The sequence below is a fragment of the Anopheles moucheti genome, chromosome 3 (assembly GCF_943734755.1).
Source record: "Anopheles moucheti chromosome 3, idAnoMoucSN_F20_07, whole genome shotgun sequence".
Taxonomy (NCBI): domain Eukaryota; kingdom Metazoa; phylum Arthropoda; class Insecta; order Diptera; family Culicidae; genus Anopheles; species Anopheles moucheti.
The window spans coordinates 48,557,643-48,583,813 of NC_069141.1; the positions used below are offsets into that span (position 1 = coordinate 48,557,643).

General features: G+C 39.4%; 2 protein-coding genes across 2 annotated transcripts in view; one reads left to right on the forward strand and one right to left on the reverse strand.

Moving 5' to 3' along the window:
• The window catches only part of LOC128300741 (SCY1-like protein 2), a 71,669-nt gene that overhangs the window by 7,741 nt on the left and 37,757 nt on the right, over positions 1-26,171 (forward strand). The window contains exons 2-3 of the mRNA XM_053036917.1: positions 19,416-19,541; positions 19,721-19,819. Of these exons, the coding sequence (XP_052892877.1) occupies positions 19,416-19,541; positions 19,721-19,819 (225 nt within the window). The remainder of the gene's footprint in view (positions 1-19,415; positions 19,542-19,720; positions 19,820-26,171) is intronic.
• Positions 12,630-13,426, reverse strand: LOC128300742 (general odorant-binding protein 72-like). The gene is made up of 3 exons (XM_053036918.1): positions 13,316-13,426; positions 12,899-13,066; positions 12,630-12,827 (listed from the first exon to the last, which is right to left on the reverse strand). The coding sequence occupies exons 1-3, from the start codon at positions 13,424-13,426 to the stop codon at positions 12,630-12,632; spliced, it is 477 nt and encodes a 158-aa protein (XP_052892878.1).

Below are 26,171 nucleotides of genomic sequence, written 5' to 3' on the forward strand. Positions count from 1 at the left end.
TCAGTCATGCACTCAGCTTCTTACGCTGTATTAGTTTTTATTCCTAGACTCTTGGAACGATATACGTTTTTCAGGGAACATCCACACACAACATTCGCCGCCCATCAGACCAATGTGTGGGGAAAGCCAGAAGTAAAAGACACTATTCAGAAACCCATGACAGACGTGTACACATGCCTGGTAGGACGAGACTTGATGCTCCAAAACCGGCTTCAGAAAATATAACCCTCAAAAAGGTTATGTCAATTTACCTTCGAAATGGGAATGATGGGGAATGATTCCTGATCCCAAATGCACTACGGGCTCAGTTGCTTCAAAAAGTGATAATATTGATGCTGATGATGATGATGATGATGACGGGTATGTTGATGCTGAGTCGGGATAACTACGGCTTCCATCGTCAATTTGAAGAACCTTCAAGGGTTTGGGAAGGTACAAATCTGACGGATTACACTCAGAGGGGTTTGGGCATTAGTAAAACGGTGAAAATCCATTTATCTCATTTAGAATGGCTATCGTGGCTTTCAGTTTCTTTTTCCACACATAGGGGTTTTTTATATGTTACAACCCGAGAATTCATGAAAGCTCTAATCTGCACTCAATCTAGGAACATATCTAGGAAATATTTACAACACGAGTAACATCCAAATAACGCTGTGCATTATTGATATACGTTTCTTCTATGATGTAAGAATAATGATGTTGAAAATGTAACTAATTACGCGGTTCTGCTCAAAGACTTGTGCATATAGATAGAACGCACAAATTAATGTAAATGGAATGAACGTTACAAGGTCAGCCAAACAAGGATATCAATTAATAACTCATGTTAATCACATATAAGTTGACAGTTTCTAATGTGCTTAATCCGCCAATTGTGACACTCACAAATGACATTCGATGGTTATCTAGTTGACGTGAGCACCAGGACGCGAGAAGCACCCACTTCGTCCTGGGTGTGTGTGTATGTGTGTATGACTAAGTGTTTTAATGTATGTTTATAGCTTCTAATTTATTGTTGTTTTAGTTAATAAACTCAACTACAAAATACAATTTTTTTTAAATTGGTCAGAAAACCAAAACAACTCTCTCTAATATTAGTTTACCTGTAAGAAAAAGGAAAAAAAGGAAAAGGGTAGAAAAAGGAAAGAAGTCTCAATTACACTTCGATATTTGTTTTGAATGCCAATCCTGACGTAGCTTGATGGTCAGTATTCGTAATGTTTGTGTTTGTGTCATCAGTGTAACGCAAAAAAAAACAACTTTTTTATTAACATTAAAGTTTCTGTTATGCGTTGGCTGGAAAACTTTTAAAAACTGTGCATCAGGCACAAATAACACCATCTATTTAGGTCTGCAAGCGGCAAACTTCCAGAAACCTCCGTTTGCTTAAACGCCATCATTTCAATAGAGCTTATCAATTTATGACCTTGTTATTCGACTGTCGACTGTTCCATTTGCAGTCACCAGAAGGGTGTGAATAATCTTCTCCTTGGTGGAATTGCTACAAACCAACGCCTGACCTCAATACACTCGAGAGCATCACATTATAATTCCCGCCGGGAGATTTATTCAATTGTTATACCAAAAGCTAAGAAGCTTTTACCGAACCGGCTTCAAGTGAACGGAGCCTGGTTCCCGCTTCCGACCTAGGTTTTCTTTTACCATGTCCAGGCCCCGGTCAAACATCTCGAGGGCATCCGGAAGACCTGGCGCTCTGCTTTCCACAGCAGTTGCCGTTTCCGGTGCAATACAGTGTCAACATTGTTCAGCAATTTCGTAGTCATAAAATCATTTCCTGGCTTACGTTTCCTCCGTTTACTAGGCTGGCAGCGTTGGACATGGAATTTAGTTTTTTTAAGTTCATTTTACCTTGAAACCATACGCCTCGGTATGGTTTACTTCGGTCTCGGTTATCCGTACTAAGCTCGAAGCATGTTTCAGTCGCCTGTCACAGACGACCAAAACATGAAGAAGGTTACATTATTATCCTTAGGAACAACAAGATTTACAAGTTATAATAGAGTGAATGAGTTTTAATTTCACATCCATTATTGCTGATCTTTGTGCTGTGAATGTTTCCACCATTTTGAAGAAGGTATATCGGTTTTTTTTTGTAAGATGAAAAAGTTTAAAATGAAATTATTTAACATGAGTATGAGATTACCTTAACTTTATTTTGGACATTCCTGCAGGGCTCTGGTGAAAATAAATATCGTATGTAACTTGATTTTATGAATTAAATATACACAAATCACCAGCAAGTCATTTAATAATCCTAGGTAGCACAACCATATACCAAAAACAAAATAACATGATCATGAACCACGCTTTGCTGCCCATGGAAACAGATAGTCCATTTCTACCCATTCCCTACTAAAATTGAACTAGTAGCATTCTAATAAATGCCAACCACTTGTTGGAAATCTTCCTCCCGGTCGTTCAAGCGCCACGAGAAGTAATAAAACTTGACGCGAAGGATAAGTACACCGATGGCGGCAATGTCATTCGCTCGGTCTGAATATTCCCCTGCTGCCTGTTGGCGTTCTTTCTTTTTTTTTGTCGTCCTCTCACGTCGAACAGCAAAGATAAAAGCAATAAAAGTCAACCAACAGCTCAAACTTGCACCTAAGAGGCTGGTAGGAAGGAGCGACACAGAGGCCGATCCGCGGCCTGATACCGAGCGATGAACAAAACCTGCCGGCGAAGCATGCCAGCAGGTGGGATTTAAAAGCAATGGAAAATGGATATTTTCTGTTTGTTTTCTTTACTGTTTGCTTCTATTTCTGTCAGACCATGTTTACCCATGTGCCAGGTTGGAATTCAAAAATAAAGATAAAAAAGAATAGAAAAACAATACCAAACGGGAAATGAAACTTCTCGCAGGCACTACAACATTATTGCGCTTCGGTGGCGGCATATTTATGGCAATCATCATTCGGCCAAACTTTTTCCAAGACTTTTCACAGCTTGTTCTTTTCCCTGAAACACGAACAAGGTTGGCAGCACATTATCAAAATTGTTATGGCCACATTAAGGGATTTAAAAGCAATGGAAGAATGCAGACCAAAACTTCACTCACAGGAGACTTTATTAAGATATTGATGGAAAATATCTTTCCTTTTGTTTACAAATCGTTATTAAGTGGATATATAAATTAAAGAAGTTTTATTTCGCAAAACGCAACAGCATTACACCTAAGATAAGATAACTAACAAATATGTTGTTTGATGCAGAGTTGCAGAGTTGTTTTGTTGCAGAGCGTTGTTGGAATGCGAAACATGTTGCATATCCTTCGACAACATTAAAATGCGCTGCAGTCGAGGAACCTAATCGAATACACAAAAATCGTAGTATTGATCTTTACGACATCTATGTTGTATGCTTGTAGTCCGCATAAACCAATTGTTGTCTGTTTTGTTTCAGTCCCTTCAAGGCTCAGCCAATATCGAACACATAAGGTTGTTCCTGTGAAAAGCGACGCAGTTCGGCCCAGTCCATGTGGCTGCTACACCACACCACCATGCATCACTACAAACACAATAACAAATACAACAATAGCACTGGACCAAAACCATCACACAAAACAATAGAACAGACATAACGAATACAACAACGATAGACAAACGACAAACAACATCGAAATACGCCAACAACTAATACAACCGAGTATGCCCGGGATAAGGCAAATTGCAAAGAGGAAATGCCGTGTAAGATTGTTCATTCACGGTGTTGATAATACGGTGAAAGCCGTCATACTGGAGTAATAAATAAATTAATAAGACACCAATTAACAATTCTATGTCAGGAAAGTCAACCTTACAGCTTGATCTGTTAATCGCCACATTGGTTATTTGGAAGGAGATTTTTAGGGCCATATTAGTCAGTTCCCACAAATATCGCGATCTTAAAGCCAATGCCGGATCATCGCTACCGATCGAAACTTGCAGTGATGCGAACTACAAAACAAACTGGATCCATCGTATGCAAATGCTCTTTACCGAATACCGACGCCATAATGTGTTCTTGAGACTGTAGTGCCGATAAAGCAGAAGAAAATTTTGTTTTATGATGCATCTTGATAAAGATTGACTAAAAGTAAATTAGTAGGCACAAACATATGTATCGTAATTCAATTAAATTAAAAAATCCATACGAGCTTCAAATCTACATCCATCAATCTTGTAGTTACATTTCTCCAGTTGGAACTTTTATTTTGATGGAATTCTTCATCGTCCGTCCAGTGAAAACGAACACGGAATCAGCATATTTCTCCATTTTGTCCGCAATTGCTGAATGTTCAACCTTCTTGGAGATCATTTTAGCTGTCGCAAAGCGTGCCACCATCTTCTTAATTGCCTATGCAGTTCATTTATTGCTTCTGTTGCAAACGAAACGCACACAAGGCAGCGACTCATCATTTATCTTGCTTCATTCATACCACTGTTATACGTTTCATGTCAGGATCGTCAGGAGGTCAGGATTGTTTATTTTTTTTTTTCATGCCAGGATCAGCATCAGCGTTGCTTATGTCTACATTTTTGGAACACGTACTACAGTCATAAGATCAGTGTTGAAAATTCAGCTACAAGGCTATCAGTCGGGTGATCAAGTGTCATGCGTATATGATGATGACAAGATGTTTTGGATGCATTATGACCTAAATGAAGATGGTTCGCTAAACAAGTATTGAGAATGACTCATATCTCCAGACTAACGAGGAAATATGCTTTCCGTACAGCTACTGTAATTAAAATGCCATTGCCTATTCTGGATAGATTCTACAATTTTACTTAGCTGCTTGCAAGAGCTGTTCGAGTGCTTCGCCACTTATTATCATTCAAAGTTCGAGTTCAATCGTCTGTTGTTAACTTGGTGACTGCACGTTTAATTTTCACTTTGGTGCTTTTTGTTGGAGTTCAAACGTTACAGATCTGCTGTATAACCAGTTTTCGAAACACTTAACGGTGAACCAGTTCGGGCTATATTGTTATTTATAGTAATAACACATTCCAACATATTCCTAAAATAACTCATATGAAACATCATCGAGCATTCCAACGTGTGTTCAGAAATATGACACAACGGGTCTATCCCTTCGTTCCCCGCAGCCACCAACGCGTACAGTCACCGTATGGTTGACAATGGACCAACACCAAACACGTGTACCGATGGGAGAACGAGCGTGAAGACAGGCTTTGCGATACGGAAATGTCACAAGCAACGTGCCCTGTGCATAACACAGAATTCACTTTACATCCTCGATGATGTCATGTTCTGCAGCCGGTAAGCCGGTAGTTATGGGAAAGGAAAATTCTTGCCATTTTGCCATAACCTTCTGCGGTGGTTAGCGCAGCTAGCGGATCCCAACCAAATTCTAATCGAGTGTTGAAATCTCACACATGCCAAAAGTCGGAACCCGACCTAAAAGGGATACTTTTTTCTCCAGCTACCAAAGCCAAAAGCATCGAGACCATCGAGGCACGGTAGTCCACATTACGATGGTATTAACATTCAGCAACGTTTCGTTTCACCGGCGATCATCGTGCAATATTTGTCATAATTTCCCATGACAGATTACCTAGCACGGAACGGTAAGCACGCCGGTGGTCTGATAGAAACGGCACCTGACACATCACACCAAATGGTTTCTGATGAGCTGCCAGTTGTGTGCAGTGGCCACCTTCCTTTTTTTATTCCTTCGGTGATAGTTCCAGCGTGTTTGCGAGAGATTTATGCCAACCAGATACGTCCTACATGTACAGCGCAGAAACGAAGCGACCGAGTTTCATCGATATCGAATGGAAAGCTGAAGGCCGAAGAGTGTTCCTCCATTCGCCGAAAAAGTAGGCGTAGAAAACGGAGGACTTTCCACCGACATGTCATATTCTCATTTGCTGATGTATCGTTAACAGGAAGTTTCCCGGCCGAAGCATTACTTGCCTCTAAAGTTTTCCCATAACACGTCGACAAATTGTACCATTCAATCATCACAGAAGCGACAGTCACAGTTTTATTGTAGGTTTCGATCAAATCACTAAACTTTTCAGTGAAGGCACGATTCGTAACGAAATTTGTCTTTCGTAGATGTAAAAATTCATTAGGCAAGAATTTCCTAACGATGAATTGAAATATTATCGATTGAATTTATGCTGAAGTGATAAGCAGATATGAGTTTAATTAATTACAAAGCTGAGGTAGCAAACTATCATTATAATTCACAGAACGTTGCGTTTACTGCGAAGAGTATCGTATCTGTCGTATCAAACGAGTTTCTCAATATTGATTACAAACGCTATAACAAATAGCTGTATTTGCTATTTTTTAAGTTTATAAACCCAAATTTGATATGCGTCTACGATCACGCAATCGGTATAGTGAGGTTATTATTTGTTTCTAAATGAGACTAGGGGTCACTTCCCTTACGCTGAAGGTTCCTAAAGGAAATAAATGAAAACCCATACGAAATAGATGACTTTGATAGTGGCAATTAAATTGGACAATAGTGAAGATTCAGCATTTGTTTACAGAAAATAGTTAGGTTTTCTCTGGCTAAGGAACCCTTTGTAACAGGTGGGCTGATAATTGTTTGGCCTAACACATTTATCGCGCTAGAAGATTTTTATCCATATCATATTTCGTTTGTACCAACCTTCAAACGAATTCTGTCCAAATTTGACAGCACTCGGGCCACAACCTAATGAGCTAGAGCATTTTGTGTGACGCAACTTTTGTGTTTTGCGTAATCATGGAAAAGAAGGAATTTCGCGTGATGATAAAATATTAGTTTTTGAAGGGGAAACATATGGTTATAGCCAAAAATTGGCATGATGAAGAGTCTTTGGACACTGCTTTACCAAAATCAACCATCAAATATTGGTATGCTAAATATAAAAGCGGTGAAATGAGCACTGAAGATGGTGAACACAGTGGACGCCCAAAAGAGGTGGTTACTGACGAAAACATTAAAAAAATCACAAAATTATTAAGAACACCTATAATGTGAAGCTGATCGAGATAGCTGACACCCTAAAGATGTCTAAGGAACGTGTTGGACATATCGTTCACGAGTATTTGGATATGAGATAGTCCTGTGCAAAATGACTGCCGCGCGAGCTCACATTTGACCGAAAACAACAACGAGTTGATAATTCGGAGCAGAGTTTGGAGCTGTTTAAGCGAATTTAATCCGAGTTTTTGCGTCAGTATGTTACTGTGGATGAGTGTTGGCTTCTCCACTTCACTCCAAAGTCCAATAGACAGTCATCCGAGTGGACTGGACGCGATGAACTTGCTCCAAAGCGGGGGAAAACGCAACAATCAGCTGGCAAGGTTATGGCGTCAATTTTTTGGGATTCGCAAGGAATAATCTTCATCGATTATCTTGAGAAAGAAAACACCATTAACAGCGACTATTACATCAAATTTTTGGAGCGATTGAAGGACGAAATCGCCAAAAAACGGCCGCATTTGAAGAAAAAAAAGTTTTGTTTCGTCAAGACAACGCACCGTGCAACAAATCAGTGAAAACAATGGCAAAAATTAATGAAATAGGCCACGAAATTCTTCGCCACCCACCGTATTTCGTAGATCTGGCTCTCAGTGACTAACTCCATTTCTCAGATCCCAAAAGGATGTCCTCTGAGAAGAAATTTTCGTCGGATAAAGAGGTGATCGCCGAAACAAAGACGTTTTTTGAGGCAAACGACAAATACTACTACAAAAAGGGTATCGAAAAATTTAAAGACCGCAAAAATCGGTGTATCGCCCTTGAAGGGACGTATGTTGAATACAAAAAAAAAAAATTTGGCCAAAAAAAAGTGTTTTACTGTCATAGGCCAAACAATTATCAGCCCACCTGTTAGGTTCAGAGATGAAAATGTCTCTGCCAATCAATGTAAATTGTAAGCTACAGTATAATCCGAATCAAGTTAAGCATGTGGCCTTAATCTAAAACATCGTAATCGTAATGTAAAACAGAATAAAAATCCAGATATCTGATCGATCAGTTGTTTATAAGCATTAGTTTCTCACTGTTATCAACTGAAATTCAGTAACATGCCAATTTACATGAATTTTTAAGTTACTATGTTATGCATTTTTCACATTGCTGTATTATACGCATATTATACAGCTACGCATTGCAGCAATCTATTATATATTGCATATAATAACCATACGCACTAAGGTTGATACTATTTTTTAAGTGCTAACGACGCACTTTAATAGGTTACTAAATCCGCTCACACTCAGCACGTATTATATAGCTAGGAACTTATTAAAAATTGCAAGAAATGACTGCAATGCATTTTATTTTCATAGCAATAAATGGACCAGTAGCATCATCCCCGTAAACTTCCTCGGTAGCAAGGACAGACTACAAAGCTGGGTGGTAAAAATAGGTTTGAACGGACCGGCCATTCTCAAAGAAAAAAGATATTAACATAAGACAATATCATACCTACTTTAGTCGGAAATAGTTGAAAAGAAATGTCAAAATCATTCAGTAAACCGAAATAAAGTCATACTTAATGTGTTTTAAATCTCACACTCTTTAAAATTGAAATATACACTTAAAACCTCAAAGTCAAATGAGAACAATCAATTGCGCCCGTTTAAAAGCACTCTGCGTATTACGTTGTTCCCCTGGAATCCATCTGGTCGGATATTTACAAACCGCAATAAATTGATAGCGATTTGTCTTTCAGCATAAACTTTTCGCTACAATTCTCCGGTCACACATGTATCATACGTGTTTGGGAGGGATTTACCCATTTGTTTAGGATATCATTATGACAAATAACCAGCACAGCGACGCATAGCGCCCGGCAGCATGCAGAATCCGGGTGTTGATATTTATTGCATCCAAAGGCACGGTTGCTGCTAACTCACCATTACAACCACCGGAACAACCATTAGTCAAATCGGGCGGTTAGAAATTGACTAAAAGTACCTCGATAACTCATGCTACACTGCTCTCCGTTCGCTCCGCACCCATCGCGAATCGTGCGGGCGGTGTAATCTGGAAGGCATATGTCCTAAGATGCCACCTGAATGGGAAACTTTTTTTTGTGTGCTCCATTCTCCATTCCTTTCCATCTCCAATCCTTTCGACGAGTGTCATACGATAGAAATTATTCATTGAATCCTCGCCTCCGGAAACAGCGGAATCATCGACAACAGCGAATAAGGTCTACTGAAGGTGGGGAAAATTGCACGGAGAAAACCATTTCTTTCTCGCTCCATTTCTTTTTTTCTTCAACGGTTTCCACTTCAAATGGACTAGAAGGAAGAAGATAGTACCTAGGGAATCATTATTTATGTATCAAATAGGTCAATTTATATTCTATTGAGCGAACCCTTATTGGGGAACCTACGAATCAACCGATATACTAAATGAAGGAATGAAAGTAAAGGAGATAAAGATATTGAACCGAGCAATGTGCTTCAACAGTATTTTTTGTTTTGCTTCATCCGCAGTTTATTTTAACGTTAAAGAATTTTTGCGATTAACAACGTCAGCGATAGAAATTAAACCACTCAAACTTCCCCACGTGCCATGCAGTAACAATCGTGGGATATCTTCGCGTCTATCTCAACAAAACATGAAGTAAAAATAAAATGCTGACGAGCAAATCCGTCATCAGGTTTTAATGGTTTTTTTTATATTTTGTTTTGTTGGCTCGTTATTTATTTTGAAAGCATTAATCGAACGACCTAAAAAAGAACGAAATGGTGGATGGAGTGTAAAAGTTCTTCATAACTGCAATTTATACACTAATGATGACGCATGAACCTGTCTCGAGCAAAACGATAAAATATAAAATGGTTGAAATCCATCGCTGAACGTTAGCTTGTAATAAAATTGAACATGACTAATAGTAGATTTGTTAATTTTATGAACAAAAATATAAGCTTTTCTTAAAATCGCCACAAAAACGAGTAACAATCTTAATATACTAATTTTTATATCTCAGAATCTTCACTTAACGAAAAAATACGGTTCATTTTCAAGATCATGATCCCGTAGGTGTAAAGCACCGCCAAGAAACTTGCCTTGAAAGCCCGCCTGATAACAAGTGGGTCCGGGATTAAACTCGGTAAGCTCCCGGTGCCAAAACTTCCCACTGCCAAATTCATTTCCTGCTTCCGGCCAACGCAAGCGTTATGCACGCGCGCTCTCTCTCTCCTACTTTTACACTTGGATCTCTCACACTTTGATCGTCGTTCAGCGGAAAAGTGACGAAGCAATTTGCATTTTCGAACCCAGTCGAACGGTTCTGGTATCCGCCAATCGTACGATGACGACTTTAATGATAATGTTTCGCGAAGCAATCAGCCAAATTGTAGCTTTTCGCGGCGTGGCAGCGGAAAACGCTTAGTTTCGCTGGGCTGCATGAATTAATTATCCGTCATCTTCGTTCGTAAAGCGATGCAGTTTGATGGTTGGTGATCGATTTTTCGCATTGCATTGTTCATGGCGGATGAAGAAATCTTGCAACTAATTTTTGTCTTGCTTGCCAAACAGTTTGTAAAAATGTATAACTACAAAATACCTAATTATTTATCTTTATGAACTATTTTAAACAATTTGTAGAGCAAAGCTAGCTTACAGATGTTTCGCGTGGTTTGGATCTAATATTTATAGCTATTATGTGAACCTTAATTAACCTACATAATAATACAAATACCCAAGTATTTTCCGGAGAGCTGTCTGGAATGCTGTTGCTGCAAAAAACACATCCGCCCGCGGTAAAAACAGCAAGCTTCCGATGTGCTGTAATACTTTATCTTAGTTCTGGCACAGCGAGCTCATTCATGCCTGCGTGTGCAGTATGAAAAAAAAATAAGATACACCTCCTGGGCGTCCCGGAAGTGGGAGCAGCTTTTGATGACTTTAGAAAGTTGTTTCCTTTCAAATAAGCATCATCACACGAATGCGAAAACGAGGAAAACCGGAAAGCACCGCACATACTCGCTTATTTGTAGGGGTTTTAAGGCTGTTTTTTCCCTGTATACATCGGGCTTTGGTAGGATGAAGAATTGATGGAAACTTTGTAGCACGCCACAAAGAAAAATGAACCAAACTTTTCCTCTGACGCGAGAAGAAAATTATAAAGAATACTGAAGTGAAAAAAGTCACGGGAAAGACACCAACTTTAATCGGGTTTACTTTTGCACGTTATTTACCAAACGAATGCGTTGGTGTGCTTACCCAAAGTGGTGCAAAATTCATTTGATTTGAAATGTAAAAAAAAGCTTACAGAACCGCACGAGACTTCTAATCAAACATGTGCGCTATACGTGTGCGTGCGTGGTGGTATTATGTGTAATTTACACGATGGAAAAACATGTAACTCAGTTAACCTAATGATAATGTTCAATTATTAGTACTACCACTGTGAAGTTTTGAATGCGATGTGTTATACGGATGTTGAACGGTTAATACTGGTTCGAACATTAGTCACATTAGAATGACTAAAACTTACATTGATGAATTGGGACTTGTTTAGAAATGTTAATTTTTGTGGAACTTTATATTTTTATTTTCTATTAAGATAATATTTTATTAATAAATTGGAGGTATTATTTATGTTTTCCTCTGCGGTCTAATGTGCAAATATGCAAACTTTCAGAGATAATTAAAAGCAATGAAGTTCTCTTGAAGTCTATGTTTAATAAACTTCATTAAAAATTTATCGACGCCTTTTGGTCATATAGGAGCTGATCTGTACCTCAGAAAAAATACATGAATGTTAGTATATGGTTTAATTTTTTCGAGGCTATACTTCTGAGCGTTGGCCTCGAAACTGTTGTATAAGTTCCTTTTTTTGAAAATAGTCAAAAAAGTAATGTACATCGCTTTTGAGTGCAATTAACACGAACAGTGGCCGTCGTTCATTTTGTTAAGGTACTAAATTGCTGGGTCGAATATTTTAACTTCTAGAGCGAAAAGCTTACGCTAACGTCTATTGTTGCCAGCACAAGACGGCTGTTTGGTCTATCTGAAGTGGGATGGTATGAGATGGGAAAAAATATTGTACATCCCAGATCGACTAGATACGAGATCGATATACAGTGGATATCGAGTGGATACGAATTGTCTCACAATGAAAACCTTTTTCGCTCCTGCGTGAGACTCTACTAGGTGGTGGTGGAAAACTCGTACACAAAATAGATGTAATCAATCCATTTTGAAATCTTCCTCATTGTTCTTCTACCTTTATAAAATCTTAAAGTTTTCCTGATTCCTTCCTTTATTCAACAAACTCCATAAATGTGCAGTAATACACTAGTTTTGCCTATTGCGGCGATCCCATAAGGATCCCAAAATCAATTCTATTATTATATATCATGAAGATTGCTTTGTTGGTTTAATTATAACATAAACATAAAAAATAATTTAAAAATTGACTTTCACATTAATTAACTACCGCGATCGCATTTCGTGCTTTTTATCCCATGCAAATTAATTATTCCGAAAGAAATCTCTCAAGTTACCGTTTGCAATTTATTCAATGAAAAACAATAAGGTCACCAACATTTGTACAGGACGCCAAGATATTAATAATTATGCATAAAATATACTTTACACCATTCACTAGAGCATAACACAACCAAACCCGCTACTAGGGAAATATAAATTGAGGATTGTTTTTCGAAAGGCACTGAAGCATGGCGTATGCTGCATCGCAATTGTTCTTGATACCGTCCGCCGCATTCCGGCAGATGTCGAGCGCCGCGCGCATCGGCCCCGCCAGCTCGTCCGGCATGATTGTGTCGATTTGTTTCACCGATGCGTCATAGTTAAGCTTTCCTTTCTTCATCTGCAAGAACGGTAAAGTACGCGTGCATCAGTAAAGGGGTGCAAACGAAGCGCAGTGAGCGGACCACCGACCGTTTGCATCATTTCCATCACGCAGTTCACGTAACACTTAAGCTCCTTAACGTCCGCGAACTTCGACTCGCGCAATCCGTTCGCCAGCTCCTCGGAAACTTTCGTCTTTCCCAGGCAAACAGACCGTATCATTTCACCCGATTTCATCATTTGCTCCACTGTGGCTTTCTAGTCGGCAATGAGCAAGAAAAGGTTACATGCAAAAAAAAAAACAATCCGCTTTGAAAATGTGATTTGAGCTTGGAATTCTTCTCGCTGGTAGCGCCATTTGTTTGTGCTGTGATTATGAACTGAAGATGCAAAGTATCGTACTCTTGCAGCCCTCCAGCGGAGAAGCCGTTAAATGGTGCCTAGGGGTTGTGTGATTTTTTTCACCGATTGAAAAAAGCTAACTGAATGGGATGGGAAAATTATTACCCCCTCAGCCAGTGTTGGCCCCCGGACGGTTCCCAGCAGCAACAGGCTGCCAATCCACAAACACCTCTGGAAGGGGGAAATCCTTTCCACATTACGCGCTTTCCACGACATTGCTGATGGCCGTATATATGTGTGTGTGTGTGTAGGCACGCAAGCGATACTTTCAACGCTTCCGAATAACTTTTTATCTTTTTTCCGTACGAAGTAAACAATAAGAAGAACAAAAAGGCCCGTTATCGTTGTAGGCAGTAAAGGGAAACAACACGAGACCCCGTTTCCTTCGCAGCGTTCGGACGAACTTTCTCTTCTTTCCGTTGCACGAAGAAAAGCACGCGCACGGTTATAATATTTATCGCTTTACCCACGCTGCCCGTACGGCACTGGCAGTGCTCACACACAACTGGCCCCAGGAACTGTTGTTGCAAATAGCGTCCCAAGGCAGCTTTCCACCGTTTATGCGATCGTGTAACTAATACGCCCGTAATCCATTATTCATACGACTTTTATATGCAACCGTTTACCTTTTTGGCATGCGTGCATCTATTGGTTGCAATCGGGGCGAGACGAAGAAAAGTATTGTGCTCACAGCCCGATGACACTGCGAGGATGGCCATAAAAATGATAGCAATTGACACTAATCGACATGTACAATTTTTGCATTTTCACAATACTCTTGTCAAGAAGGTTATTGCCAGGGAAGGAATGAAGAAGATTCTTTCCAGCCGTTTGTCACTTTTATGACAAATGTCGATCAGAATAGAGTTTTTTTCTCCTATTGCTGCTAAAACATGGTAAAAATCGTTTAAATATTCATTATGGCACAAAGGGAGATAATGGGTTTGGTGCTAACTGTCAATTATTTGCGACTTAATGTAATACGTTGAAATGATACTTATATACACATTATATGCTTGTGTCGAAAAATAAAACTGTACGATTCCACCACTGCAAAAAAAGTTGAAAAAATCACCATTTTATTTCACTCTGAGTAAACCGTCAAGAAATTACATTGCTGTAATAAAGTATTATTGCAGTAGTTTTACTTATATTTTTATATTTATTGAAAATTTACTTTAACTTTGCGAAGCAGCTAGGAATATTTGTCATAAGTCAACTATGGGTCTCGAAGCGTCGGCGTCAAATCATGGATCACGCTGATTCACCCAAGCGCTACCGGATAAAGCGTACACAAGCGTACACGCTTGCTATGGTCACTCGTCGATAATTTGCATCTGCAAAATGTAAAACATGTTCATCCGGTTTACCGTGCCGCATTGGAACGCATGGAAAGGAAATAATTACACCCCGATCGGGGCCGTATTTTTGCACATGAGTTACTGGAGGGTAAGGGACGCGGAAAAAACTGAGTACTAGGAAAATCTATATCATCATTGCTAAAGTGCCGATAATCAATAGTCATTTAAGTTTAATGATGGGGGATATTTCATAAAACCGTCCCTTTGTCAGCTGAACCTTAGTTAAAAAAATTCATTCATTTTTAAACTTGGCTGCGGGATGACGGTTTCATCGACCCAAGATAACTTTGTTGAATAATGAAGATGAATGAATTTAACTTCGTGTCAAGCAGAGAATGTTCCATACCCCGGTTTTCCCTACAATGATAGAGTGTAGTCTACACAAGAGAAACTAAGATCAAGAAAATGCCACTTCGATCACACAGGGGTGAAACGGCTTGTCCTGTTTAAGACCGGATATTTCGAATTTCATTGTACGAAATGTATTGGCTTTTTCCTTCCAAATTGAAGTGTTTTAAATTTCTTCTTACAATTTTGTACACCTTAAAAAAATGCAGTTCATACTACAACTATATCAACGCTCATTTTTTTCGACTTACTTGACTCTTGTGGTCATTGAACCATTTATTTGTTCCAAAATTTATTTCTTGAAAATAAATAGTTTAATAGATCATACATTGTTGTAACCCACATAAATTATTTAAGTTTTAAAAAATACCTCAATATTGCATAAAATCTACTAGCGAAACCATATTCATCATCTCAACGAAGTATTCCATTGCTAATTCGAAAATGCTGGTTTAATTGACTTTTCACAAAGCATAGACTCAATTGCTCAAAGGATAATTGGAAAAAAGGTTTAAACTTTGGGACGAACAGTTTATAATTACCAAGCAAGAGACGAAGGAAATTTCAGCTAAAAGTATTTGAAATGGAACTCTTAAACTGTTAATCAAACAATGTTTTTAAGAACTTCGCCATTATTTACATCTAGTTCATGCGAATGATTTGTCCCAAATACGATGCACTTAAAATAAGCGCTATTGTATTAATTGTCAGTAAACTTCTTGTGTGAGTTATTACACTATCTGGAAATACCTTTCCTTTTCCTGCTTTACGTGCAACGCTCTCTACCCCGAAATAGAACAAAATCGAAATAAATGTAAATTAAACAAACAACCATCCGTTTGTCCCTGCCCAAAACTGGCACAATGACTTTTTCTCAGAATCCAAACAATTATTTCCCAATTGCAAATGAACAAACAGCGTCAGATATCGCCCTGTGTCAATTGATGAGATTCATCGGAAGCGTAAACTTTGCAAAAGTTTCGTTCCAAGTATTTCCGTTTAACAATCACTTCTGGCTGTGTTCTACCACCGGCAGCTTGACGATGTTCGCGTGTAGCTTCTGGGGGCTAAATATTACAAGGTCATAAATATTTTTTAAGCTGTACTCGAACGGCTGCGAACAATTCGCCTGTGAAAACCCGGTTAACAATAATGTGAACAATAAAACTGGCAAATCCCTTTTTGTGTATCGTGTTTCAGCAACGTTTGTGCCATCCATGGTTTGGAGGTTGAAAGTCTCTCTGTAATACATTGAGGCTGTGATACCATTCAATGGATGCTTTTGAGCAGGAGCAAGCATTTTACTGTGGAAACAAACAGGGATACGAATAGGCGAAAAAAGGACCTGGAAAAGATCCTTAACCACTATTTGCTCAACAAATTCGGCACGCATTTGTGCGCCACAAAGCTAATCCGCCAGCAGATTAGGGGGTTTTTCTTTCATTTGAAACAGCAAACAGCAATGAACTTTGCTGCGCAAACCCAGGAAAGCTAGTGAAGAAGCCAATCTCAAACGAGAAAGTATACGTTTAAAACATACAAAATGGGGAAATACATTCGTTTATTTAAAAAATATAATTAACAAATTTTTCGTTGTATAAAAAACACAATGAAGGAGTTCCTAAATGACTCTCTTTATCTTTGTTAAACAATTAAATTTGTACTTCTAACATTTATCGCCATTTGTATCATTTATCTCTTTTAAAAATTTGCCATACTAATTGGAACTTACAGCATGTGAACGCACGCTCTCAACAAACAACTAATAAATACATAAACAACACAATACAAACAATTCCAATACATTCAATTTAATGTCCTTTAAGATTCAAATGGTACACAGCGAATCTCGACCCAAAATGCTTAAGATTTCTACGACCTTTCTTCGGCCTCGTCGGTATGAATTCGCCGACAAAGACCCGTGGATGTACTCGGTGAAAGGCAAAACATCAACATCACTGTGGTACACAATGCTCGTTCGTACTTTGTTGTTACAGCTTCCAAATAGCGCGTCTTACATCCGACCACCTTCACCCACATGTCCCTCCGAAAGGGCAGCAAATATTTCAACACTATAAAACAGAAATAAAATTCAATTTTCCACGGAATGAATTTGATTATTCGTGCGGAAGTGTTTGTAACCCACCTTCCGTCTAACCACTTCCCATGCCTTACCCTCACTCGGCTGAAATGAGCATTGAAAAAGCTCGACAGCAGAATTCCTTCGCAACATGCTGAGGGCACACCGGGCGAGGACGAAAAGAAAACACTCACTGGTAAACCTCTGAATCTATGTGTGTATGTGTGCGAGAGACGGAGCAGAGGACAACAAAGTGGCATGGCACAGTGATTTGTCACCGAGCTTACAAGCAGCGCCAACCAAAGTTGTGACGGGTTTTCCGTATTTCGTGCGTGGAAATGGAACGTATAGAAGCCTAGCAGCGAAGACGCTCGTTCGCTCGTCCGGAACATTGAGTTTCAAGCTGCTTGCTTGCTAACAAGTTTGGACCGAGAAAACGTTTCACAAACGCACCAAAATAGCGTTCCTCATGCGGCAGGCGAGGTGAGCAGAGAGCGCCGTGCCGAGATGAATAAATTCATCGACGTTCTGTGAATGTAGCGCAACCGGTGGGAGGGTTCGCAGGTGCTACCTGCACTTGGAATGCACATTTGAAATGCACTGCAACGGCCGGTAAATGTGATCGTTCTGTTGGGAATGGCAGCGGTGTATACCTTTGCTTCATCAATCTCAACGATGTAATGGTTTCAAAGCGGTTAAAAATCGGTGAAGCACAACATTCGAAGTGGCAAATAACAGATCTTGTGCTTGGTACGCACTTCGACATGCTTGAATCATTACGATACACCGAACAGATGCTATTGCAGGCACAATGTATTTCAGCTTTCGCTCAATCACTGTCAATTTTAGCTCCAGCAAGAAAAACTGCTTTTTATCTCGTTTATCTACGGCGACAAACATGAACATAATTGATTGTTTAAAATTCACCTCAGGCTAAATTACTTTTGTTCAAGTGGTTAACAAACAATAAAAAATGCATAAACATGCTTTTTCACGCACACTATTTTTCCCGATGTTTGGCTAGACGTTAGGCTATCGCTACATCAGAAACTGGACTATAATATATTTATTGAGTGTTTATTAAAATTAATAAATCAAACGATTAAACGATTATTTCCACATCGTACCCCAACATTGATTTGAGAAGCAGTGGTGAGCAGAGTTATAAATTTAATACTATTTCCTCTATGATATCGAAGTCCATATACACGAAAAATTAATACACCATCCAATATCTAGGATCCTAACATCTAACATCTAGCATCCTACGTACCAAATCTCTGTCAATGATCACCTACAAATACCAGTATCGCATAGACAAATCATACAACATAACCAATAATTCGAGTGTGATACATTCCCAAACTACACTTGAAGTAAGCCCCAGGCTTGCGCATATGTCTCAAGTCTATGCTATCCTTTCGTATATTATAATTAATTCTGTGAAAATAAACAAGTAAAAATGAGAATCCTATCGTCATTCGAAAGATGACACTAGCTAGAACATCGTTGTCGAAATCCAAACATGTTATTAGTGTTGATTATATGCCCAACAAGGTTCCTAGTACACTGAATGTTTTTGAACGATGAACGATAAACTTGTAGAGTTACCCGAAATAAAGTTTGATATTCTGTTGGCTAATCTACTCTGAGGATATTATCGATGGACCTGCGAACCCCTTATAATCCTTTCTCCAAAATATTGTGATAACAAACCTTTCACGAGTTTATGTACAAATATTATTGTTTGGAAAATATCCCCACTGACATTCATAGGCTCACTTAGGCTTACATACGATTCAAATTAAACTTCGAGACATTCAGTTCAAATAATTCTTTTGATAGTATTACGTATCATTTCGATTAATGTGCGAAGTGCTTTCGTTATCTCCAACAGCACATCAGTGAACGGAAACCACTCTATGAAGATATGAAATTCTAAAATAATGTTTTACATTAAAAACGTATTGAACAGTAATAAAAGTTGAGGTTGTAGTTAATCTTGATTGCATTCAAATAAATTATAAAGAAAACGTATCGATTGACTGATCTTGAGTTCTGACCTCATTTGGTTTATCACCTCCGGTCGGGATCTTTTACAAAGATATAAATTAATTAGCATTACTTACTTATTTGTTGTTAATTCAAATTAACGAAATTCCTTTGAACAACAGCAGTTATCTCTGTTAACATAGAGATATAGAAACCAATCCATAGAAATTATAATATATAATTTAAATAAAAATGCAAAGCTAAATGGAATAAACTAGAATTCTATTATTCCATTTTTGTGAGCAACTGGCAAGAACATATTCTCTTCGCATAGCATCGCTATATTTATTAGCATTCTCTTGAAATATGAGAACTATTATTTATTCATAAACAACGTGGTCTGCTCTTTTTCTCTTTATTCCAGGAATGTTCCATCTTTGTGTTCGAGAAGCGGACGGCCGAAAAGCTGCACAAACCAAAACGGAAGGAGACGGTTACGGAAATTTTGCGAGCATCCGTAAAGCAGCTGGAACGATTTCGGCATCCCAAGGTACGTAAAGCGCTGGGAGAAAAGTTGAACAGACAAACTGAAACGATCGTTGCACGCTACATTTTCTGGACGATGCGATGCTTACGACCGTACGGCCTGCAACACATGGATCGAGTGCATCCGGAATGAGTTTGTGTTTAATATTTATGCCTTCCTTCCATGCCTAATTTGCTTTACAGATCTTGCAGATCATGCACACGGTGGAGGAAAGTTCGGAAACCCTCTCGTTCGCTACCGAACCTGTCATAGCCAGCTTAGCCAACATACTGGCCTATCAGGTGAGTGAGACCTGTTATAATCGTACCATCGTACTGTTTTGTGGCTACACCAACATTAAGCTTGTGGCTTCAACTGACACCGCTTGGTCTGAACAGAAACATTGCGGGTAGTGCTCTCGACGCTTCTGCGAAAGGAAAACTATGAAGCGACGATTTAAAACACACAAAAAACCGTCTCTACTCCACTCCGCGGTACAAATTCTTATGGAGTTTACCACACTTTTCGCAACAATGAGTGCGCTAATGTTGATTTTCAGTTGCAGTTAATCAGAATTGACAGTACTAAATTGGGCGCTGAAAGCAAAGCTCTCCTCAGGGTAAAATGTACGAGCCAACGAAGAAGATTCATTCTACGCGAAAGCTCAGAATAACATAGCATGGAGGTGTTGGACGTTTAGAGAAATACAGGACAGCTACTTTTAAGGACATTTATCATTCTTATTTATTTAAATGAGTCTACATTACGAACTATAGTCTGTCACGCTGTTGCTTAGCTGCAAACTTCAGATTTGAGTCTGTTTCTCGACAAAAGTCCCACTCCACAACGCACAGGCACCCACCCCAGCGCAACTGCGTAAACAATAAGGAAAACTCTTTCGACTACGCTCGCTCCATTAGCGTTTGTGAGGTGGGAGAGGCAATGGGAACTAGAGGGTAGTATAAAAAAAGGAAGAAAGACGAGGAATTCATTCTTGTGTTTCTTTTGTTGCGAGTGTAATGGACCGAGGCCAAACGGAACGACACGGCCACACAATCATGGAATGGTGATTATCTCGTTCTAACTCATTTCCTTTCACGACCATTCACTCGTATAATGAAGCTAATGAGCGAACGATGGATAGATGGAACGATAGATGGATGAACCTCCTTCCATCCAATCCCCCTCACCGTGTTCAATTTCCTTCAACCACTAGGGAACGAAAGTTTGCTCCATCCGATGAGCCTTTCCGAGGATGTCTCTTCAAGCGGCAGCAAAACAAACACCAGTATAACAGGGTTTGTTGTTTGCATGCCCAAATGGATAAGCCAGGTGCATTTATCTTTTGGTAGGATCTCGTTATTTGGACATGGTGGCGTTGTTTGGTTCAAAGTTTTCCACTGTTGAATTTGCACGCTGTAGGGTTTAAACGAAAAACATGCATTTTGTGCACAAAGTTCGTTTGTTGTTAGAAGCTTTTGAACCTCACTGAGCATTGACTGCTAAGGTGATTACGAATATGAAGGCTTTATTACAATGCATAGAAATGTTTCTGATGTAATGCTGTACCTACATGAGTACAAATAAAGTGTGGTAAAATGATGTAGGCAACATAAATGACTCCTTGCTGAGTTGTCTTAATCGCACGCAAACAAAAGCTTTAATTATTTTACGAAAATTTGCGAATATTCAATCAGCAAATAGTTTTTTAAGTTTAAAATCATCATAAAGGGGAGTTTAAAACCTAAGAGCAAGTGTCCAAGAGTAACACATGGCGTAACGGTTCATTCTAAAAAGATTATATCAGAAGAGGAGCTAGAGGACTCCTGCAGCAGGCCAAGACCGCGAAGCGGCTGTAGCTTGGGATATGCAAGTATATTCAAAAATGCAACTGGTAAAACACTTCACACAGTTCTTCACTGAAAATCTCCTCCACGGTGTCTCCACCTCTCTGCACACATTAACCTTTTTCCATCGACCTTTTTCACTGTCATTTTAACCCCGTTAGCGCACAGCGAGGGTAAAAGATATAGAGTTGGAACATGTTGCGCCTGCCTCATTTGCGTAAAAACCACAACAAACACAATAAGAGGTTATTTAAATTACTTCCCATTATCATCAACACGTAAGCTTTAAGCAAATGCTTCGTACCCTACAAAAGGTCGCACTTTATAACGACTTTGATGGCTGTAGTGCATGTATTATTATACGTGTATAATTTACCTGAACGTGTTTATTATTATATACCAAATTATATTATTATACCAAATTATTCTAAATTGGTACTATATTTGACAATCGTCTATAGCTGTTCTACATTTCGAAACATAAAAATTATTTTCACACAGTTTACATATTTGTTCTTAAAGCTGTTTTACTGTACAGTCCCGCTTCAATAAATTTTGTGTATAGAATTACTATCAATAATGGAAACAATAACACACATGCTCTGTAACTTGTATAGAAACTGCTCGTTATGTTAATATTACAGTAATCATATCCTTCTCGTTCATCAACCCAAAATTACCGAGCATGGAACATAGAATGCTAAACAACACACAACACCCATAGCACTTTAATCGAGAAGCACAATTCACTCCAACCAATCGGCTTCAAGTTGCCTACCATCCGTTGCAAACGAAACACGTGTGTGGTGCCGCCACGGTTCGAACATTCTCTCCGGCACCGGCAACTGGCCGCAGTGAACGCGCACCGAAACGACATAGAAATTCCCCAAGTGCATGCATGTAGTAGGCTCATTAATTTCGATGCCTTTCCGGTTCGTGGTCTGCCTGCCTGTCCACGTTCACATGTTGGTCATTTATACAGACGGCGGTGAGCGTAGCAGGTCGATTAAACCGAAACACAAACCTCCCAACACTCCCAAAATCAGTACCACACCTTTAACCCTACCATATTAGACCTTGCTTACTGCCCGGCAGGGAATTTCGGAATGGCAACTGGCAAATGAACATCAGGAACGCCAGGTATCAGCATCAAAGGTGATGATGATGGTAGTTGTAATGGTAGTCATAGTGGTAGTGCTACACTAAAATAGAAATCGATCCATTTCCGATTCGCTGATACCGAGGGCAAGCGTATCCTAATTAATAGATTTGCTCTTTTTATTGCTACCACCGTTTGTTCCACCACCAGTGAGTGTACACCCCTTACAGACTTTTCTATTCTATCCACAACATTTCCACTGCTTATCATAGTAGACCATTTTTTCCTGGGAAATTACCCTGCTACTCAGTTCAATATCTCTCAATGTGTAAATTCACTTCAACAAAAGGATATTCCTTTGTTTAATGCTCAACAATTCTCAACAACACTTCACTCCTAAAAGGCAAGTTTGATAATCTGGACGATTCTGTACAAGTTTTTCCTCCACTTGAAAGGAATGAAGCATTAATACATACCACTTGCAACTTGACAGCTGATGGAAAAGTGCACATTCAATGCTTTACATGTGGTCAGCTGTCAGGTGAGTGGTTGGTGAACAGCAGCATACCTGTTCGATATTTTCGCTTGTTTCTTCTCCTTTCTAGCTGTTGTTGAATTTTATACCACTCTTAGTCGAGTGTTTTGAAAAGTTTACAGTTCGTCCGTTCTACTACATCTAGTTTTTTTTTTATTAGAATCGGTACAAAACAATTCACTCCGAATAGCTACTTGGATCACACGCCCAGGTTTCTTGGTGGTATCTAGTACAAGGTATTGGTAACGGTGTACAAATGCCGCAGCATGCACATCTTGGCATGCGAGCATCTCCACGAGGTTGTTATTTTTTGCAACCACGATGCCCGACCGCCTTCCTGCCGGTTTCATGACAGTGGGATATTGATACGACACAACGGTATCACACACGCCCTCGTGCCCTACTCATTACCTTCGGCTCATTGCGGCACTTTGTTGAAAGTGATACTTTTCTTCCAGTTGGCAGGGCTAAGAGCTTTTCGTGACGGAACGCTGCATATCCTGCCGCAGCGGCAAATGGCACGCGATGCACCAAACCACACCTCTATTTGAATGTGTGTGTGTGTGTGTGTGCGAGTCTGTACATGCCATCAGGTGCACACCTGTAGCGTGTTCACCTACGAAAAGGTAATCCGTACCTTTGCTACGTGCTTACCATCGTTGACTACACGAAGGATTATTTAAGGAATTAAGAACCGCCTTCGGGTCCGCATGCCTTTCACGGACAACAGACACGGGCTAACAGAGCGTCCAACGGTGCGATGCAGACACCACTACGCTATGTTGGGTTTCGAGTGCACTTTGCGCTTGATTGTTGGCTGCTATTCGAGAGGCGTCAAGATCGACAGTCGCGTTCCTCGCTGGAACAGGGCATTCGGTGAGGCAGGTAATGAATTTTTAAAATCATACCATGCCCACACCGCCTCCTTCACGAACGTAAGCCATTTTCTGCACCAAAGCCAAGATTACATTTATGCAAGCACATGCATCACCGCCCCATTGGGCGTATGCTAATGTGCCTTTACTTGCAGTGCTGCATCATGGTTTGCTCCGCGAGGGTTTTTTGCCGTCGTCTTCTACGGAATGGCGGTACAGCTGCAGTATGATTTTAATGTAATAATTTCCGTACCGTACGCTGTACTGCCAGTGAACATCGACTCAACGCGATCCTAGGCTAACAACAACGGCATTAAACATTTAGACTTCGTTTGATGTGATTGATTGCTCAATTGCTCTTTATCGCTTGTACAGCGCGGTAGTGCAAGAAAGAGGAACGGTTATCAAATAGTGCCAGTCATTCGAGCAAGGAAGCTGAGTAAGATACAATCTGAAACAAATTGAGCTGCCAGTATGGTGCACTACATATTCCAAGAGCATTACTACAGTTTCTTACGATAAATTAAAGAAAATGACTTGCGTTGGTGTTCAAGTACTGTAATAAAATTCATTACTTGAAATACCGTTGAAATGCTATAGTCAAAAGCATTCTTTTGCTCTTTAATGTGGTCTAGCTATAGCTGCGGTTACAAATACGTTTTAGCTTTGTTTATGTCTAAATTTAATTCCTATCCAAACGAAGTGATATTTCTTGTTCTATTTCCTCTAATATACACGGGTTGTTCATTACGTTTGCGGATACTTCATATTCGTTTTTGTAATTAAATAATCCAATTACCACTCGTTTCTGTGATAAACCATCGATAATTCACTGAAGATGCCTTTTAGCGTATAAAATGTCACAAGAGAAAAACTGAAAGAAAAAAAAGAACAAAAGTTGTGTATGAAAAAAAATTGGTTCAATGGATACCTCTTGTTCTAAATATGGTTAAATGAAAATAATATCCTTGCACAATTCTGCAGAGCTTTAAAACACTTCCTGAAAACAACGAAACAATGATTTCATTTACTTAGACTTAGTTTGCAAGGCTCAATATTACGTTTGTAAATAAGCCATCCTAAAACAAAAACTATAAATTTGTTCAAAAATTATGGCGAATCTTGGATCGGCTTGGTTATTCGAACGGGTAATAATAAATTATGTCGAAAGCTTTTCCGACTCCACATGGGAGAACAAGGAGAACATTAAAAGAAGCAGTCCACATGGGACTCCACATGGGAGAACAAGGAGAACATTAAAAGAAGCAGTTAACTCCAGTCTATAAAGACTTATACAAAATGAAGAGCTACTATATTTGATTACAGCTTGAGATTTAGAAAGAAAAACGAAACTAAAAAAGCACTATTTGATATAAAATAGTAAAATTTATTTCAAACTCCTATAATGACCATAATTTAGTGTGCTTATTTAACTTAAAATATATTGGTTTACTTAAAAATATGCGAAGAGTAACTATACACCAGGCGTCGATGGTATCGAATAGCTTTGAGTTGTACTAAAATAAATAAAATATATGATATGAAAAAAATCACATTCTTTTGTACCAGTTGGTGCTTCATCAAACGACGCTTCAACTAAACGTTTAAGATGAACATAATTGCTTTTGTCGTAAAAAGTTATACCCGTCATCTAATCCGTAAATTGAGCGTTCTGCTACGATAATGTTTGCCCTTTAGCAGAAAAAAATCACTTTATGTCGTCAAATGAGGCTTCGACCACAAAGTTTAATATGTTGAGTCGCTGTTTTGATGTCTTTTACACAGCTTTTGTGTAAAAGATGGTTTCATCTGTCTAAGGTGGCAAATCAGAAACATACCGAGCGGTGTCTAACGAAGCAAATGGAAACATTTTAACCACAAAGTTCACCACCAAACCCACAGCCTAGCGGTAAATTGTATTCCGATTTCTCGGAAGAAAACCGCACAATGCTCGAACCTCGGCCGTCAGGTTTTATGGTGTATCAATTATTGGTATCGTCCTTACCGATACTGATAAGGATCTACGATGGTTGGGGGAAAGCGTTGGCAAGGGTCCATCAAACCGCAAACATAAGCCACTCACAATCGGTCCGGCAAACAAGCTCTCGGTTCGGGCAGCATCGGCGACAGGTATTTTGACAAATGGTATGCTATTTCCGATTGCCGCGCTATGCATTCACACCTGCGCCGCACGTACCGGCTGCGTTTCCAATAACCCACGGGTGGCACGACGGTGGCATGGGGAACCATTATGGGTGAATTTATGTGATGGTCGATAGATCGAGCATGAATCACCGT

Excerpts from the sequence above, each read along its gene's own strand:
- LOC128300742 (XM_053036918.1), bottom strand. The coding sequence starts at position 13,426 with ATGTCGTGGAAAGCGCGTAATGTGGAAAGGATTTCCCCCTTCCAGAGG. Across the intron at positions 13,067-13,315 it reads GGCCAACACTGGCTGAGGGG|AAAGCCACAGTGGAGCAAAT; the intron begins GTAATAATTTTC and ends ATTGCCGACTAG. Across the intron at positions 12,828-12,898 it reads TGATGGAAATGATGCAAACG|ATGAAGAAAGGAAAGCTTAA; the intron begins GTCGGTGGTCCG and ends CCGTTCTTGCAG.